At 49.1% G+C, this 20,525-nt stretch overlaps 1 protein-coding gene across 2 annotated transcripts in view; it reads right to left on the bottom strand.

The window, feature by feature from the left end:
- Nucleotides 1-20,525, bottom strand: part of LOC140387024 (contactin-associated protein-like 5) — a 1,394,308-nt gene that overhangs the window by 405,961 nt on the left and 967,822 nt on the right. For both annotated transcript variants that reach the window (XM_072470006.1, XM_072470014.1), the window contains exons 14-15: nt 17,551-17,707; nt 1,557-1,684 (exon numbers count right to left, since the gene is read on the bottom strand). In XM_072470006.1, the coding sequence (XP_072326107.1) occupies nt 1,557-1,684; nt 17,551-17,707 (285 nt within the window). The remainder of the gene's footprint in view (nt 1-1,556; nt 1,685-17,550; nt 17,708-20,525) is intronic.

The raw sequence follows: 20,525 nt of genomic DNA, 5'->3' as shown, positions 1-20,525 counted from the left end.
GGTCGCGTCCACCGTCGCAAAATGCAGGGGCGGGATTCTCTGTCCCACCAGCCGGTCAATGGTGGTTTCCATTGTAGGCAGCACCATGTCATCGGGAAATCCCCGGGCATGGGTGCTCTGCCAGCGAACAGAGAATCCTGCCAGAGGAGAATCCAGCCCAAGGACTTAGATTTTCCAGGGGACATGCCGGCGAAGCTGTCAGCATTCGCCATCGTTACTCCACAGAAACTGAGAGCAACTCTGGGAGTCCGCACATGAGCAGGATAACGCGGAGGTTCAGAAAAACTGCTATCAGCGAATCTACGCCACAGCAAGGGGATTTTCCCTGGAGGCCTCCGCACACTAAAACCTCCATTGCAATTTCACAAAACCTTTAACGTCAACGCTCGTGGCATTAACAAAAACCTGGAAAAAGCTACACCTAACTGAGAGAGGCGTAAGTGGGTCTTTAACAGCTAACAACAGCATAATTACATCAGCAGCAGCAATATTTATGAAGAGCCTTTAATGTGATAAAATGTCCCACGGTGATCCGCAGGAGAAAGCCTGATTGGACACTGAGCCACTGAGGCCATAATAGGGCAGCTGGCTGAAAATTCATGGCAAAGAGATAGGTTTTAAACAGCATCTTGAAAAAGGAATTTGAGGTAGAGACGTTTCAGGAGGGAATTCCAGGGAGCCTAGGAATGCAAGGCCACGAATTTAAAGATGGGGGGGGGGGTGGGGAGCTGCAGATTTTGCTGTCCGTGTTACAGCAGTGAGCTCAGGAGTGAGCAAGAAAATGGTGGGGCGAGCACCTTCCCTTCCCTATTCATGTGCCACCCCGCCAGAGGCACGTAGGGTGGGATTCTCCACTCCGCCAGCCGCGTTTACTGGGTGTTGCGCCCTCGCCGTCAGCGGGATTCTCCATTCTCGCCACTTGCCGGTGGTATTTCCCATTGTGGCCACCCCACACCGCCGGGCATGGGTGCGCTGCCAGCGCAACAGAAGATCCCGCCGCCGGAGAACCCAGCCGGTAATTTCTAACCCTGATTTTCAAATCCATGGCACGGCTGGGTCACCTCACAAAGGAACTCTTGTGCGGTGCCACAATGGACAGTCTTTGGAAACAAACATGCTTCCCAACTAATTCTACATCGCTCCCAATGAAATAAATTCAAAATTCCGAATAGGGTCATCATTTACGGTGATATTTTGGAAGTGCGCCCGACTCACTGCGAGAACTCTCAATGCAAGGATTTTCTGATTCCCAACAGCGTTGGTAGGGAATGGGGGTGGAGTGGGGTGGCGGATGCATTACTCAGTCATCTTTCCAGTTGGTGATCAGCAGCACAGTCTCAGAAAAAGGAAGTTGCTGTAAATAAGTGGGATTTTTTTAAGGAAGACTAACGGATTTCACGGTGCTCAGCTGTCACATGTTCTTTATATTAGACCATCAACCGTTGTGGCCTCGCAAAGATTAGCTTGAATATTTGATTTGATTCCAAATGCTGGGTAACTTAGCACCAGTCCGACATCAGAGAGACCATTTATAAACTTAACCACAGGACACTTACCATCACCACGGCAACGTAGTGGCCCGAGCTTATAGGCGGCTTCAGAGCTTGTCTTGTTAACGTCCCCAATAATAATCTGAGTCACAGGCAAGTGATCTTTGTATGTGAGAAGCCCCGTGTCATTGGTCCTGCAGAAATCCAAGACGAAAATAAAAATTACTCAAAAAACAATACGCACTGTAGATTAATCTGGTCTCATCTTGTTATGTACAACTGTCGGTAAAGTAGGCTAGCTACTTTAAAGAAGCATGCGTAGACCTGGACCAACCCCATCTATCAGCTTTGGTTCAATGGTATTTTTGATTTCTTGGGCATGAAAGTTATGGGTTAAAACACTGAAAACACTTGAGCACAAAATCGAGGCTGATATTCCAGTTTCAGATCAGGTGTTAAATTGAGACACAGGAAAAGACCCCATGCCACAATTTGTAAGAAGAGCAGCAGAGCTCTCTCTGGCATCCCTACGAACATTTATCCCTTAGCCAATGTCACCGACAGAGATGTTCTCGTCATTATTACACCGCTTGGCTTTGCTGTGTACAAAGAATGGGTGATCTCTGCGAGGGCAGGAACACTCCAGAAGTAATTGATTGGCGGAAAAGTGCTTCGCGGTAACCTAAGGTCATAAGAACATAAGAACGAGGAGCAGGAGTAGGCCATTTGGCCCCTCGAGCCTGCTCCACCATTCAATGAGATCATGGCTGATCTTTTGTGGACTCAGCTCCACTTTCCGGCCCAAACACTATAACCCTTTATTCCTCTATTCTTCAAAAAACTATCTATCTTTATCTTAAAAACATTTAATGGAGGAGCCTCTACTGCTTCACTGGGCAAGGAATTTCATAGATTCACAACCCTTTGGGTGAAGATGTTCCTCCTAAATTCAGTCCTAAATCTACTTCCCCTTATTTTGAGGCTATGCCCCCTAGTTCTGCTTTCACCCGCCAGTGGAAACAACCTGCCCGCATCTATCCTATCTATTCTCTTCATAATTTTATATGTTTCTATAAGATCCCCCCTCATCCTTCTAAATTCCAAAGAGTACAGTCCCAGTCTACTCAACCTCTCCTCGTAATCCAACCCCTTCAGGTCTGGGATTAACCGAGTGAATCTCCTCTGCACACTCTCCAGCGCCAGTACGTCATGGAAGACTCTATAAATTCAAATCTGCCTTTCCATCGTCAATCCTTCAGGTTGTGAATATGTAAAAGGCATCCAAGAAGTAAAAATAAATAAACTCTGGGCTGAATAATACAGAGGTTGGAGGTTTGGGGGTCTGCGGTGGTAGGGGGTGTGGGTGGGGTTGGACAGGACACCCCCCCCACCCCCTACCCCCCCACCCCATCCACCACCACCCCCACCCGCACCACCCCCACCCCCCCACCCCACCCCCCACCACCCCCACCCGCACCACCCCGCCCCCCCCACCCCCACCCCACCACCCCCACCCCCACCACCCCCACCACCACCCCCACCCCCACCCCACTACCCCCCCCACCCCCCACCACCCCCCCACCCCCCCACCCCCCACCCCCCCACCCCACCCCCACCCCCACCCCACCCCCACCCCCACCCCACCCCCCACCCCCAGAAAACAATGTCACCATGGAGGCAAAATGTTTCAGCCCACAGCTATAAAGCTCTGCGGGGTGGATTAACGAGGTCCGAGTGGGACTTCCACAAGTCCCACCCCTTGGAGTTGCTGAGCAATGAGATTGGCTGGCAGTGCCATCAGTCTCAGCAGCTTCAGGGAGATGTCGGTGGAAGGTGCCAGGACTACAGGAGAAAAAGAAGGCAGCTCCCTGGAGCAGGTAAGTCTGGGATCTTGGGCCTGGAGGGTAGGCTAGTTTAGGGAGAGGGAGTAGGATAAGAGAGGGAGCGGGTAGAAAGGAAGGGGGAAGGTTGTCCTAAGGGGGGTTATCCCATGATCGGCAAATGACAGACTCTGAAGAGCAACTCTCGGCCCACCTTCCTGCCCTTTAACGCCAGGCTTGCCACTCATACTAAACATTTAATGGCATGGGCAGGGTATTATTGCATTGATAATAAGCTTACTTGACTCTTAATTGTTTATATTATGAGTAGGCAACAGAATTTGGAGCCTGTCTGCCCCAATATGATAGGGGTGAATTCAGGGGTGGGTGGGATATGGACACCCAGCCCATCTTACTGCCCCCCCACCCCCCCTCACTCACCCATGAGAAACACACCTGCTGGGCCACACATAAAATTCAGGCCACTGAAACGACGAAGGGCCCAATGTAAGCTGTAAACCTCATTATTTCACAATAAAACTTTCAATATTTCCCAATTTATTAACAGCAGCTCAAGTGAACACGGTTTGGGTTGGATAATTTAGCTGATCTGTTAATTTGTTGGGCCCTTGACAATCAATTAATTAAGAGAATCCTCTCTGGAAATCAATATAAACCCATACCATCAAAGCAAACGCTTGCTCTGGCTTGGCTTTTGATTTTACACCTGAAGAAAGTCTGTCATTGATTGGCATAGTTAAATTGCTTTCATGAAAAACATAGCAACAATAAACCTCAGCAAAGAGGCTTCCGGCAAAACATATATTTAGACAAACTACAACTTTGTAGTTAACCTTTCTACTGTTAGAAAATAATAGCTTGTTGGAATAAAATGCATTCCGGGCATCATTTTTCATCTTCTGCTTTAATTGAGTAATATTTCACACAAAAGTCTGACATTTTGTGAATGAAGTGCAGATATAAAGTCAACAAGAGCCAGCTAGTTATCTGAAAATTAATGATTATCTGGAAGGAATGACAGATTGGGATCTAACAGACACTCTTGAATGATTGACATGTAGAACGATGGCTGTATGTGAGGAAATAGCTTGCCGTAATTAACAGAGGGACATGTTATAGTTAGAGTGGGTGATACCGGGAAGGCTGCCCTTTTTACATCCTGCCTAATTTTCTTCACCAATAATTTAGGCGGGTGATAAAAGGAGATGCCAATTATTGATGGCACTCTTTGCCAATCATCAAATTACCAGTCATGGTTTAATTGATTGGTCCTGATGCTACAAGATCCGCATTGTCATTGATCTCAAAAAGAGCTTTCATTTATATAGTGTACTTAATGGCTTCAGGCCTGTGGCACTCAACAACGAATGAGATACTTTTGTCACTGTTATATTGGAAGCATGACAGCCAAATTAGATGGGGTTCCTGAGTTACGGGGATAGGATGGAGGTGTGGGCTTTGGTAGGGTGCTCTTTCCAAGGGCCGATGCAGACGCGATGGGCCAAAGGCCTCCTTCTGCACTGTAGATCCCATGGTTCTATGAAATCACCCACAGCGAGGTCCCACAGACAGCAATGAGATCATGACTAGCTCGTCTGTTCTAGTGATACTGGGCGGAACATACCGGCTGTTCACGTCGGAGGGATATTCCGGCCCCACCGACGGCGCCCTGGTTTCCCGCCGACTAGGGGTGCCGCCAAAAAACATGTGGCACGGTAAACCCCGCACATTGGTGGAGGGGTCATTCTTAACCATCACACCGGGGCAGACCTTCCCTGCTCTTCATCAGAGAGTACCAGGGGATCGCTAATGTCCAGCCGAGAAGGGGAAGCCAGGGCCAGAGTTTAATGTCTCCTCCAGAAGGTAACCTCAGCGCCGCACTGGAGTGTCTGCATTTTCTGCTCAAGTCATTGCAGCGGGAACTGTATCCAGTGCTGAATTGGACCCAGTGAATGTAGACCATAATGTTCTGTATGATCAGTAAAATTAAAAAGTGACGTAAAATTATACCATTTCGATTTGCATCAGTGGTGTCATTGAGATCGACCAGGTGAGTGAAGAACACCGTCTGAGCCTGAATGAAGTTTATCAGTTTTGATAGAATGCTTAACATCTCACACAATCTTTCATGGAACTCATTTTGATTTAATTCTCCCAGATCTATATCAGGGGCGTCATTCTCCGCCGGCGGGAGTCTCCGTTCTGCCGGCGCTCGGGGGTTTCCCGACGGCGTGGGGCTGCCCCACAATGGGAAACCCCATTGACCGGCCGGTGTTACGGAGACTCCCGCCGGCCGGTCGGCGCAGAAATGTGGCGGGGCGGGTAGGAGAATTTCGCCCCAGATTCTTTGGGCGGGATTCTCCAATAATGGGGCTATGTCCCCATGCCAGTGTCAAAGCACGAGCATTTCACTCTGGATTTTCCTGAAGAATGTCCAGAGTGATTCTCTTACCTCTAGGGGGCTAGCAGGGCCCTGGAGTGCTTCTCGCTGCTCTGGCTGCGGTATGGGGCCTCGCACTTCCGGTCGGGAGTCGGCGCGTGCGCATGCTGGCAGCCTGCAGCAGCCGTACCGTGCACAATGGCGGACTTGGACCGATGAGCGGCACCAAAAATGTAGGCCCCCCCGAGATCGCGCGCCCGCGGATCGATGCTGCCCAATCGCCCCCCTGGCCGTCCATGAGGCCCTCTCCCGGGCGAAGGATCCCCCTGCCCCCCCATCAGGGCGGATGCGGACTAAGCCCGCAGCCGCCACTGGTGGTTCCCGACAGGTTTGTTAGAACCACACCGTCGGGAACTCAAGCAGTTGTCCCCAGAGAATCGCCGCAGGGGCCTCTGTCAATGGCCCCCTATCCGTGCCGCATAGACTGCGCGCGCGCGGTTCACGGCGATTCTCCGGGCATCAGTGCCCATTCTTCGCCCTGCGCCGATCCCGATTTCGGCGCGAAGGCTGGGAGAATCCCACCCTTTGTCCTCTTTGAGGGGAGGTGGTGGCGTTGTGGTATTGTCACTGGACTAGTTAACCAGTGACCGAGATTAATCCTCTGGGGACCCAGGCTCAAATCCCGCCACTGCAGATGGTGAAATTTGAATTCAATAAAAATCTGGAATTAAATGTCCAATGGTGACCATGAAGCCATTGTCGATTGTCGTAAAAACCCACGCAGACATGGGGAGAATGTGCAGACATAGTGCAGACAGTGACGCAAGCTGGGAATGGAACCTGGGACCCTGGTGCTGTGAAGTAACAGTGCAGAAAATCTGCCATCTTTCCTGGTCTGACCTACACGTGACTCCAGACCCACAGCAATGTGGTTGACTCTTAACTGTCCTCCTCAAGGGCAATTAGGGATGGGCAATAAATGCTGCCACTGCCCAAGTCCCATGAACAAATAAAAAAGAAGACAAAGGAACCCACACGAACAATAAAAATAGTGGGAGGAGGGATAATAAAACTATGTCTGCACAGCTCTAATCGAGACAGTATCCCCAATCTTGCTAAATAGCAAAGGTTGAAATCGCAGGAGAACTGAAGTTTCTGCAGTGACAGCGTCATGAAAGAGATCCAAGTGATACAAGAAGAAGTCATCCACTGCTGCCTTTACTGGAGAGTGCAATACAGTGGAAGCCCCCTTTCAGGTGGTTTCCTGGCAGATATAGATCAACAATCTTAGGGTCAAGGATAAGAGGGCAGCTTTCCATTCCCTTTTGATGCCAAATGAGCTGAACCTCAGTTTGCATGCTTGGCTGAGAGCCCAGACTTCCAATAGTTTGTTGAAACAGGGACCAAAAAGGGAAACCATTGCTTGATTTGCAACACAAGCTTTGTTTTCTTAGCTCTATTTTGTCTGTGGCTCAATATTTCTTTACACAAGATGAAATTATGTCAAGTGCCTATAGTTTCTTCTATTGATACTTTAAAGGTCTGGCTGATTGACTCTTTTATAAAGTTGTAGTAACAGCAGCATTTTTCTTAAGGAGGTTACGAATGGCTGATTTTTAAGCTTTTCCACATATGCCACTGCTGCTATAAGGTTCACTGTTCAGGTACAGACTGTGCACTGGGTGAATGGGCATGGAAGACCTAAGCCTAGGGACCAAACTTGCTCCAGTCCACTGATGGCCCTGCAAATAAAAAAACTGAGCAAAAACCTGAGGAAAGAACCATTGAGTCAGGCCCGTGAAGCCATGGTAACCAGAAGAACCAAAGTTAGGTAGAAATAATAAGGTGATAAAATTAGAAATTCTGTGTAGGTTGAGTAAATACAATAATGAAGCAGAAGATTAATCTAACGATGATCCAATAGAGATGGCAAAGAAATGCAGTGCCGGTAATGAGGTAGTGTTAATCTGGAATAGACAGTAAACCAGTGATAATCTCATACAGATATTGAGACATTGGCAAGGCACATCTGTGCACAAGTCATTGATGATGACAGGGCAGGTGGAGAAAATGGTTAATATTCAAAGGTCACATGCGGAAAATCTTCTTTTTTACGCAGTGAGTGGACAGGGTCTGGGATGCAATGCCTGAGCCTGTAGCAGAGGCAGATTCAGGCACGGTTTTCGAAACAAAATTGGATAATTATCTGAAGAGAAAAAATAATTGCAGGGCTGTGGGGAGAGGGTGGGGGAGTGGGACTCGTTAATTTATTCTTGCAGACAGAAGCACAAGGCATTGGATCGAATAGCCTCATTCTCTTCTGTAACCATTCCGTGATGTTATTTTATATAATTCCAGCTTTCCTCCCTATCCCTGTATCCGTTAATGCCATTATTATCCAAAACTTACCTACTGATCTCTGCCTTGAATATATCCTCTGGGATAGAGAATTCCAAAGACACTCAACCCCTTGATTGGCAAAATATTTCTTCATCTATGTCCTAAACTGTCGACGCCTTAATCTGAAACTAAGGCACTACCTTGTGACTCTCAGTCAGGGGACACATCCTCTCAACATCTACGCTGCCAAGCCCCTTACATATTTTTCAATAACATCACCTTTCACTCTTCAAACCCCAGGGAATACACCACTATTCTAATCAGTCTCTCCTCATTCAGAGACTCAGGGCACGATGTAGCCAAAAGGTTTCGAAGTGTGGTAGCGAGCGGGAACTGCCCAAGAGTTTCCGATGCTCAGGCAGGCGAGGCCGTCACCGCTTTAAAACATTAATTGGTCGACTTAATGAGGACCCATGGGCTTTGCGTCGCACATGATGGTCCTGTCGTCTGATTCGCTGGGATTGTGCTCGACAGCCCCTGCTGACAAGCGAGAGCGTTCCTGTACAGCTAAACCCACTCAGCGCACAGTCATGCCTCCGAAAAGACCAGCCCCACGATTCGGGGATACGACCTGGGCAGATTATTGGACGCGGTCGAGGCCAGATGGGATGCCCTGTTCCTCCCCAAGGTCTTGAAATGAAAATCGCTTATTGTCACAAATAGGTTTCAAGTGAAGTTACTGTGAAAAGCCCCTCGTCGCCACATTCATGCGCCTGTTCGGGTAGGCTGGTACGGGAATTGAACCGTGCTGCTGGCCTGCCTTGGTCTGCTTTAAAAGCCAGCTATTTAGCCCAGTGTGCTAAACAAACCCAATGATGGCTTGGGAGGGTTAGCCGTCAGTTCGGGGAGCGTCACTAGAAGGACCGGCACCCAGTGTTGTACGAAGATCAACGACCTCCACTGGACCACACAGGTGGGTTGACACCAGACTCCCGACCCCCCCCCCCAACGAGAATGCTCCTGGCACTGCCCTCACTCAGCACCGTTCCGTTCCCAGCATACGGGGCAGAGGTGAGGGTTCACTGGCCCCCACACAGAGGAACTGTCACACGTGAGCTGTTACTGCCATGCAGAATGACCCATCCCTCCCATTGACCACAGGCCCATTCTCCCACAGGATCCTCAGCCGCTGATTGCGGCCCATCTGGGCTGGTCCTTCCGCCTTCCGTGAGAGCACCTCTGAGGAGAGCGCCAAGGATGCCACTGTCGATGCGTCTCAGCTACCATCCCCACCCTCCACCAGCGCAGAGACACACACTTTTTATGTGTAGTGGACAGGCTTCTGGAGACACATTCTGGTGAGCACCACACAGTTGCTGATGCACATCAGGTGGAGGAACACCCAGTTGAGACATCAGTCGGAGGGTTGTTGGATCACAGGACCCAGCTGGGTCCCAGTCAGATGCTGAGCGTCTGGACCAGGTTTACCCGAAGCTGTTGCAGATGTTAGGGTGCAGCCATGAGATTCAGAGAGACAGAGACTACGGGCGCAAGTGGTGGCACCAGCAATGCATGGCACCGAGGCCAACACTGCTAGGGTGCCGGCTGCAACTGAGAGCTTGGTTGACAATGTCGGCAGCGTGAGTGGAGGTGTCAGTGACAGCCTCGACAGTGTGTCGCTGGGGGACGTGACCCAGTACTAGGGGGACCTTGTTGTGGTGCTGCGGAGTATGTCCCAGTCTCAGGGAGGCATTGCAGAGGCCCTCCAGAGCACCCTCCCAGTCCCACATGGGCATAGCTGAGGCACTGCAGGACATGTCCCAATCACTGGGGGATGTGTACCAGTCGCAGGTGGGCATTGTTGGCATGCTCTGGAGCATGTCCCAGTCACTGAGAAACATCAGCGAGGTAGTCAATACCATGCTGCAGACATTGGGGAGCTGCCAGGACTGGCAGAGCCTGATGACGCAGGGGCAGCTGAGGCTCGATCCAGCTGCCCTCCCATCCCGAGGTGAACCCCAGGGCCCTAAGAGCAAATCCAGGAGGAGTAGAGGGACAGCTGCCAACTGGGAGCCATCCTATGGGCTGGAGATGATGGCCACCCGCTCCTCCACGACCCACCCCACCGGCACCGGCACGTCTCAGAGTCAGCACCCAAAACAGGGTGGCACGATGGGGCATGTGCTGCTGGCAAGTGCCACGGGACGCGGTAGGTGGCAGGCTGCCTCCTCCTCTGATGTGCATCCTGGGGACACACCTAGATGCAATGGTAGAACATGAAAGGCTCGAGGATCACGGAGAGGGGACCAAGGTGGGGGGGGGGATTAAAGGGGGGGGTTGGGTGCATTGAGGGGGGTGAAGGGGTGTGAAGAGGGTCTGGGAGGGTTGGGGAGAGTGGGGTGTCACCAGTAGGGGATTGCGGCAGTTGGGGGCACATGTGTAAAGTATTAAAAATCGTTGAACCCGACCAAGTGACGCCTCTGGCACTTTCATCCACAATGTGGCCCGAGCACCAATCCCATGCCCCATCTCCCCAGAAATGGAGGCCCTGGATGCCTCTTTCCCCTGCCCCTGCCTCTGCTCCCCCAGCAACCGCCCTCTGCCTCAATTGCTCCTCCCTCCCCTCATTGCTCCCCCTCCCCCCATTGCTCCACCTTCCCCATTCCTCCATTGCTACCCCACCACCCCCATTTCCCCCCTCACATCCATTGCTCCCCTTCCCCACAACCTTTGCCATCCGGCTGGCACTGTCCATTGCACCCTGGCTGCAGCGGGGGTGCCCCTGCTTACTGCACCCCCCACCCTGTACCCCAGACATCCGCACGTTATGTTACCTGGACCAGGCGCTGGTCCCCTCCCCGCTGCACACGCCCATCCTCTGGTTGCCGAAAAGTCCCAGATGCTGGGGCCAGCCCCTGGGTGCTCAGATGTTGGCTGCTGCGTGTCTGATGTTGCCACTCACAGTGCCCAAGCACAGTATCCAGGCATCACTGTCTGATTGGGATGCTAAGCAATGGCTCCCATATGTCACATGGTCCGTCTCCCAATTTGCAATGGCCACGCTGCACCATGGAGAGCTGCTTTTCTGGCACAACCTGGCTGGAGGATTGTGACCTTTATCTTTGCAGTGTCGTGTGCAACACCTTTTCTAAAATCTAAATATGTTACATCCACTGGTCCCCCTTTATTTACCCTATCAGTTGTCGCTTCCAAGAAAGTGAACAGATTTGTCAAACATAATTTCCTTTTCTTCATTCCATGTTAACTCTGCTTCACCATATTATGATTTTCCCTGTTACTGCATCCCTTGTAATAGATTCTAGCATTTTTTTCAACTACTGATATTCAGCAAACTGTTCCATGCTTCCCTTTATTTTCACTCTCCCTCCTTTCTTATGTAGCTTGATGGGGCATAAACAATTGTATTTCTTCTTGTGACAAGTCAGAAATAATGAGACAGCAGAGCCCACGCAGGTTTCAGTGGGGATTTGTGGTACAGGTCTGAGAGTTGACGTAGTCAAAACAATAATCAATATGTTTCTGTGTTGTACCATTACAATGGCAATCATGGGAACGGCATAGAAACATACAGCTGCGTATACACACATATATATTCACCTGAATGTTGTAATTTTCAAACTCAATGGAACAGAACTGAGGAGAATCATAACTTCAGAAAAATCAATATTACACTGTGCATGATTCTAGAAAATATCAAAGGGCTGTTATTCACTTTTCCAAAATTAAAAGATTAAGCACCACCTATTCAATTACAATTATGCTATGTGTTAAAATTTGGTTTGTTAGTAAAAATCACCTTAGCGTTCAACGAAGTGAGCAACATGTCTGTGGTTTGCTGCCTCTAGCCCAGTGTACGTTGGAAACCTTCTCCCTTCATTTAAGAATTGGTGGTTGACTAAAGTGACATGGGGACAGGGCAGACACAGTTGCAATCCACTTCGCCCCCTCCCTTCTCATTCTCTTCCCTCAGACACACTGCTTATCTGTAAGTTTGAAGTTGCCCCTCAGCCACCCAACCTCCAGCAGTCATCTTGCGCACGATGTCTCCTTCCGACCACTTCATGGAATTAGTTGGCGCATCCAATTTTACAACACAAAACTGACCATTCAGGCCAGCAGGTCCATTCCAGTGTTTACCCTCCGCATGAACCTCCTTTCAACTTACCTAATCTCACCTTATCAACATATTCTTCAATATTTTCTCCCGCATGTTTATCTAACATCCCGATAAATACATGAAGGGATGGGATTTACCGACCACACACCTCTGCCACCAGGGAACGTGCTCCGGCCGGGGTGGTAGGGTGTGGGGGGCAGGGGCACTATCAGCCGGATCAGAAGATGCAGCCTGCAGACGGGCCAGAAATTTCTGACCTGTGTTAGATGAACCAGCCAAACTCAGACCATTTCAAATGACAGCGAGTTCCACATTCTCAACACTCTGGATAAGGAAGGTTCTCCGAAATTAACCATTTGATTTATTGGGGGATCTCACACAATACGATTCACCAGACAGCGCAGGACATTTTCAGTTGCCTTCCTCAAGTTTGCATAAGTCTTAAAAAAGAGAATCGGTGAATAGTTACAAAAAGCAAGATAAATATTTTGCCCCAAGGACCTGAAACGCAGTACTTCTTTTGAACAAGGCACTGTCACACAGTGGTGACTTGGATTCATTAGGGATAGTTGCCTAGAGCAATATGTCAGTGAGCCAACCAGGGAACAGGCTATCTTGGATGTGGTAATGGGCATTGAGGCAGCTTTAATAAATGACCTCAGGGTAAATGATCCCCTTGGAAGTAGTTACCTAAACATGATAGAATTTAATGTTCAGTTTGAGAGCGAGAAATTTGGGTCAGAAACAACTGTGTTTTAATTTAAATGAAGGAATTGCAATGAAATGATGATTAGATTAGCTAAAGCGAACAGGGTAGAGAGATTAGCGCGTTAGACAGTAAACAAGCAGTAGCTGACACTTAAGGAGGTAATTCATGACTCTCAGCAAAATTATATCCCAGAAAGGAGGCAAGATTCTAAGAGAGGGAAAAAGCAATCATGGCACACCACAAAAGTTAGGAGGGCAAGGTAGCCTGGTGATTAGCACTGCTGCCTCCCAGTACCACGGATCTAGGTTCAATTCTGACCTTGAGTCACTGCCTGTGTGGAGTTTGCACTTTCTCCCCGTGTCTGCGTGGGTTTCCTCCGGGTGCTCCGGTTTCCACCCACAGTCCAAAGATGTGCAGGTTAGGTGGATTGGCCATGATAAATTGCACCTTAGTGTCCAAAGGTAGCAGAGTGGCGCAATGGAAGTGTGCTGGGCCCATAACCCAGACGTCGATGGATCAAAACCACTCTCTACTATTCAACTTTTGGCTCAGCACAGTAGCATAGTGGTTAGGACTGTTGCTTCACAGCGCCAGGGTCCCAGGTTCGATTCATGGCTTGGGTCACTGTCTGTGTGGAGTCTCCACGTTCTCCCCGTGTCTGCGTGGGTTTCCTCCAGGTGACTTTTATCCCCCTCGAGCCCCCATTTTGTTATGGGCCAGGGTTTAGAGAACCGCAAAGTGTATCATGGAGTTCACCTCACCCACTACTTTTACTAGATTGTGGGGAGCATACGGCCTCTACAGGGGTGGTAGAGCAGAAATGGAAAAGTATTTTTTAAAGCAAAACAATGTTTATTCTATGAACCCAAGTTAACCGTTTTAAAACATACAGTGAACATCTTAGCAACCATTAATTCAAATTCAACCCCCAAAGAATACAACACTAAGCAATCCTTAAGCTGTCCTTTTAACATCCATAAGACTTAAATAAAACCTTTAAACAGAAGCACATCATGTTAAAGTCACTACTGAAAGCAGTTATTAGTTTTAAATCACCAAAGGATCGATTTACAGTCTTTAGATTACAGAGAGAAAGACTAATACCCCTTCTGGCTGAGACTGCAGCTATCCAGCTCTGAAAACAAAACTAAAATAAACCCTGCAGCAAACAGCCTAAAACAAAAGTAAAAAGCTGATAGACAACCCAGCCCCACCTACACGCTGACATCACTGATAAACACCCATTTCTTAAAGGTACATTTCTTAAACACCCATTTCTTAAAGGTACTCTCACATGACACTATTCAAAAAGGGAGGGAGGCAAAAAGTGGACATCAGTAGGCCAATTAACTTTACATTTTTGTTGGAAAAATGTTGGAATGAATTATTAAGGAAGTAATAGCAGCACATTTGGAAAACCGTAATCTAATCAAGCAGAGTCAGCATGGCTTCATCAAACGAAAATAGTGTCGAAATAATTCATTGGAGTTTTTCGAGGAAGTCTCAATCGGGTGGACAGAGGGGAACCAGTAGATGTGCTGTATTTGGACTTCCAGAAGACATACGACAAGTTAACTCAAAAAAGGTTAAATCATAAGTTAAGACCCATAGTGTTGGAGGTAGTGTATTGGCATGTTTAGGGAATTGGCTCATGGGCAGGAAACAGCAAGTGGGGATAAGGGGTTCAATTTCAGGTTGGCTACCTGTAACCAATGGGGTTCTACAAGGATCAGTGCTGGGACCACAACTGTTTACAATATATATTAATGAATTGGAGGAACAAAGCAAATGTTCTGCAGCCAAATTTGCAGACGAACAAAAATAGGTGTAAAGGCAAGTTGTGCGAGGGATACAAATAGTTTGCAAAGAGATATTGATAGGTTAAGCGAGTGGGCAAAAAATTGGCAAATGGAGTATAAGGTGGGAAAATGTGAAGTTCATTTCGAAAGGGAGAACAACTCCCTTTCAATGGAATTATTATTTAAATGGCAACAAACTGCAGAAAGCTGCAACACAAAGGGACGTGGGGATATTTGTACATGGAACACAGAAAGCTAGCACACAGGTACAGCAGGTAATCAGGAAGGCCAATGGAATGTTGGCCATTGTTTCAAGGGGGTTGGAGTATAAGAGTAGGGAAGTCTTGCTGTTTGTTGTTTATATAAATGACTTAGACATGAATGTAGGACGGTTGATCAGTAAATTTGTGGATGATATGAAATCTGATGGGGTGATAAAGGGAGAGGAGGGTAGCCTTTGATTGCAGAAGGATGTAGACGGGCTGGTCAGAAGGGCTGATCAGTAGCAAATGGAATTCAATCCGGGTACGTGCGAGGTGACTTGGGCTGGACAAACAAAGCAAAGGAATACATGGTAAACAGAAGGACCCTGGGATAACCGAGAATCAGAGGGACCTTGGTGTGCATGTACACCTGTCCCTTAAGGTAGCATGGCAGATAAATACAGTGATTAAGAAGGCATATGGTATACTTACCTTTATTAGCTGAGGCATAGGGTTTGAGCAAGGAGGTGATGCTGGCAATGCATAAAATGTTGGTTAGGCCACAACTAGAGTATTATGCGCAGTTCTGGAATCCACATTATAGGATGGATGTGATAGCACTGGAAAGGGCGCAGAGGAGAGTTACCAGGATGTTGCCTAGGCTGGAGAGCGATGAAGAGAGATTGGATAGACTGGAGTTGTTTTCCTTGGAGCAGAGCAGACTGAGGAGGGACATGATTGAGCTGGTCGTGTGGTCTCGCTCTGGGCTTCACGGTTGTACTCTGGCACTCCCACTGCCACCTCGTCACTTTGGCACTGCCAGCCTGGCACCTTGGCATTGCCATCTGGGCACCCTTGAGGTGTCATCCTGGCACTGACAGGCCAGCTGGGCACTGCCAGGATGCCAGGCTCGCAGTGCCAAGGTGACCCGGTGCCAGGTTGCCCATGCCAGGGATTGGCCTTGTGGGTGCCCTGCCCATGAGAGGTGAGGTGAGGGGGGTGCTTGAAGGACCCCCTAAGAGGCAGATTGGAGAAGTGTGTGTGTGTGTGTGGGGGGGGGGGGGGGGTGGATCTGAAGGCCGCCATGGGAGAGCAGAGGGGCCTCGAAAGATCGGGGCGGCATTTAAAAATGGCGCCACTATTCATGCCCAAAATGGATTCTGTTTTTTGCACGTTAAATCGTGCCCATGATCACGAGAGTCCTATATTCATTTCAGGGCCAGGGAAGAAGATCTGTCTCCATCAGATGGCAGTGGGCGCCATGCCAAATTTGTAACTGTGCATGCAGAGATGTGGCTGTGCAGGGTCGTGCTAGCTTCACGATTGCCAGGACCTGGCTACAGCAGCAGCACAAAAAAAGGCCGTAACTCTCAGGTTCCTTTTTACGTCTCTTCATTTGTATAATCCCACACACTTACTCCAGCACAATCAGTCCTTCTCTCTCACATTGCACAAGCCTTTTATCCAATCACACAAGACACTTCACCACACTCCTCCCGCTCACATTCACACACACACTCTCCACTTGCTTGGGTGAGTGCAGCTCCAACACCACTCAAGAAGTTTGACATAATCCGGGACAAAGCCACCCACTTGATTGACACCCATCTGCAAACATTCACAAGTAGCAGCCGTGTGTACCACCTGCAAGATGCATTGCAGGAACTCACCAAAGCTCCTAAGGTAATAACTCCCAAACCCCAAATCAAATGGGAATGCCTCAACCTGCATGTTCTCCTCCAGGCCACCCATTATCCTGATTTGGAAATAAGTCACCGTCCCTGTGGTGTTGGATCAAAATCCTGGAACTCCCACCCTAACAGCACTGTGGGGGTACCTGCACCCCATGGACTGCAGTGCTTCAAGGAGGCAGCTCACCACCACCTTCTCAAGGGCAGTTAGAGATGGGCAATCAGTGCTGGCCCAGCCAGCGATGCCCACATCCAACAAAGAACAAAGAAATGTACAGCACAGGAACAGGCCCTTCGGCCCTCCAAGCCCGTGCCGACCATACTGCCCGACTAAACTACAATCTTCTACACTTCCTGGGTCCGTATCCTTCTATTCCCATCCTATTCATATATTTGTCAAGATGCCCCTTAAATGTCCCTATCGTCCCTGCTTCCACTACCTCCTCCAGTAGCGAGTTCCAGGTACCCACTACCCTATGTACCCCCAGTGAATGAATAAATAAATCTCAACACCTGTGACTGCCCTCAAAATGGCACAAACACAATTCCTCTCTGTTAAACCGCCCACGCGCAATTCTTTCAACCACAATGAATCAATGTATTTTTCTTTTCCTTGATCATTCAGAACAGGATTATCAGAAACCAAGTTGCACTTCATCCAGCAACACTTAACGTCAGTGCAGTAAGGCCCGTTGTTATGGTAACAGGAGACCTCAAGCTGTTCTAAATTTATTACTGCACTCACACTTCACCTAACCTTCCAGGATAGTCTTTAAGCCAGGCTTTAATAAGTTTAACCGCATCACAAACACAAACAACTGAAGCCGAGAATAGCGTGAAGATGGTGGAGGGTGGTGGGAGTACCAAGACGGTTCAGGAGGTAAATCACATTTTGCACAGTAAAATTGCAGCTGATGGACATGACATATTTCTTATTTCAAACATAAATATCACAGTACCATTCATCTCTGCCAGCGTCGCAGTTACAATGATAATTGGTGTCCAAGCAGCTCTCCTCCAATCCACAGGCACATTTCTTAATGCCTGGCGATGAACCTCCCCAGTAAGTCTGCTTCTCATTGGTCCTCCCAATCCACCAGGTCAATGGTGCCCCACCTGAAAGAAACTTAGAAATATTACCAAGAATAAAACTGTCAGGAAAGCTGGGCTTCTCTTATGTATTTATTAATGCCATGGAGGCATTTTTGTGCTCACGAAGGTAAGTGATAACAGTTCTGAAAAAGAAGAAAACATTTTGGTCTCTGCACCATTCCTGAGGTTGCCAACTCTGGTCGGACTTATTCCTGGAGGTGCCATCACTGATGTCTCTGCATTTTGCCTCCACATTCCATGGAATTCCTACAGTGCAGAAGCAGGCCACTCGGCCCATCGAGTCACCACTGACCTTCCGAAGGAGCACTCTGCTTAAAGCCAATGCCCCGCCCTATCCTCGTAACCCGGTGCATTGATCATGGCCAGTCCACCTAACGTGCACACCTTTTGACTGTGGGTGGAAACCGGAGCACCAGAGGAAACCCACGCAGACACGGGGAGAACGTGCAAGCTCCACACAGTCACCCAAGGCTGGATTTGAACCCGGGTCCCTGGTGCTGTGAGGCAGCAGTGTTAACCGCTGTGCCACCATGCCACACCATTGCATTCTTACAGTGGTCATTTAGTTGTGCAATCCTAGCTCTGCACCATTTTATAGCACCAAATGGAATTTGAACGAAACCTCCGTTGCCCAACCGAATGATCCTTGACATGTCACTCAAACAGAAATTCTTTTCCCACTCTCTGATTACTAACAAACAAAAGTAGTCAAAAGAAATTAAAAGGCATCAGGTTTATTTAATGACCCTGTAGTTATACTTCTAGGGTTGCTTGCTATAATATCGAGGAGATTAATCTTGAATTCTTAGAAACACCAAGGGCGAGATTCTCCGACCCTCTCGGGGGCCAGCGTGAATCCCGCCGGGCCGTTCCGACGCTGGCTGCCGGTTTTTGGGCGGGGGCGGGATTTACACCGCGTCAGTCGGGGGCCGTTGGCAGCGGTGCCCCAGGCAATTCTCCGGGCCTGACGGGCCAAGCAGCCGTCAGTTTCTGGCCAATCCCGGCAGTGTGACATGCCCATAGTCCATTACGGTGGGACCTGGCTTGGAGGCTGGCTATGTGAGTCCTCGGGGGGGGGGGGGGGGGGGGCGCGGGGGGATCCGGACGGTGGCCTGGTCCGCGATCGGGGCCCACCGATCTGCGGGCGGGCCAGTGACGTGGGGGCACTCCTTCCTTCCGCGCCGGCCTCTGTGGGGCTCTGCCATGGCTGGCATGGAGAAGAACCCCTCTGAGCATGTGCAGGAACACGCTGGCCGGTCTGCGCGTGCGCGGAACCACGCCGGCAGTTCTGCGCATGCGCCAACTCGTGCAGACCCCTCAGCATCAGCTGGCGCGGCGCCAAACCCTCCGCCGCCGGCCTAGCACCCGGAAGTGCGGAGAATTCCCAACTTCCGGTCGGCCCGACGCTGGAGTGGTTCGCTCTGCTCTTGGCTCCGGCGTCGACCATCTGGCCAGTTGCGGGAGAATCCCGCCCCAATTCTAGAGTGTTGGCGACTAGGGGCTTTTCACAGTAACTTCATTGAAGCCGACTTGTGACAATAAGCGATTATTATTATTATTTACATCAAGCATTAGTTAAAAGAGAACATCACACATTACAGCTCTCAAAGTATTATAGGATCTTCATGATGGAGGGGGTCATTCCGCCCACACCTGGATTATTATTGGGATAGGATGGGGATGAGGAAAATATCAGCCTGATTGAATGGCAGAGCAGACGCGATGGGCCAGGTGACCTAATTCTGCTCCTATGTCTTGTGGTTGTGGGCTTATAATAAGAATTCTAGGAGTTGGGTAAGTGAGGGATGTTGGTGAAGAGAGGAAGGAGGTGCACCGTGCTTTTTCTAACGTTTTCCTTTTTACTAACTTTTTCCCGATCCAGTCATTGTACTCTATATAGATACCAAGGACAAGGAAGCGGTTCTGCATAGTCAGTTTAAGGAACTAGGCACCAAATTAAGATGCAAAACTTCAAAGTTAATAACCAATGCATTGCTACCTGATCCACATGCAAATTGGCGTAAGGCTGCATCACAGCCTGCATTGGCCCAAGACCGTAAGAAACGACAAAGAGACGTAAACACAGCCCAATCCATCACGCGAACCCGCCTCCCATCCATTGACTCTGTCTGTGTTTTTTCATGTATGGAACGATCTGTCTAGACTGTATTCTGAACAATACTTTTCACTGTAACCTGGGATACGTGACAATAAAGCTAAATCTTTAAAAAATCTAAAAATCTGTGTATATTTGTGATGCTGGGGGTGGTTACAGGTGCATTGCACCAGAAACCAATTTTTCATGTTCAAGAAATGTTTTTTTTCTTGTTGTTAAAACTGATTATCAGGTCCTGTAATTCTGTTCTTCCACCTTTTTGAAAGTCTTTTAACTAGGGATCCATTCTGGGATCTTCCCATCTAGTTATAACATCAACTGGGAGAGTAAAATATGCCACTTGATTGAAACATATAGGTTGTGATTCTCCGTCCTTGTTACAGTTCTCGCTCAAGCGAAACAAGGCCTGTGAATCGCGGGAGAGGCCAAAAACGAGGGCCGGGATTCTCCAAAATCCCAGCTAAGCGTTGACGCCAGCGTAAACACCAGAGTGTTTCACGCCGGCATCAACCGGCCTCTTGGCCCAGCGATTCAGTGGCCCACAGGGGGAAGCACGGCACCGGAGTGCTCCACACAGCTCCGGCGCCGATATGCAGCCCTGCACTGCCGGCGCGGGTCCGCGCTTGCGCGTGGTGGCCGATTCTGCGCCGGCACCGCGCAACATGGCGTAGCAACACAACGGGCCAGCACGGAAGGAGGTAGGGC

This window comes from Scyliorhinus torazame, chromosome 2, assembly GCF_047496885.1.
Source record: "Scyliorhinus torazame isolate Kashiwa2021f chromosome 2, sScyTor2.1, whole genome shotgun sequence".
In the NCBI taxonomy this organism is placed as follows: Eukaryota; Metazoa; Chordata; class Chondrichthyes; order Carcharhiniformes; family Scyliorhinidae; genus Scyliorhinus; species Scyliorhinus torazame.
The sequence above is the reverse complement of the archived record's forward strand: the minus strand, read 5'-3'. Positions and strand labels throughout refer to the sequence as shown.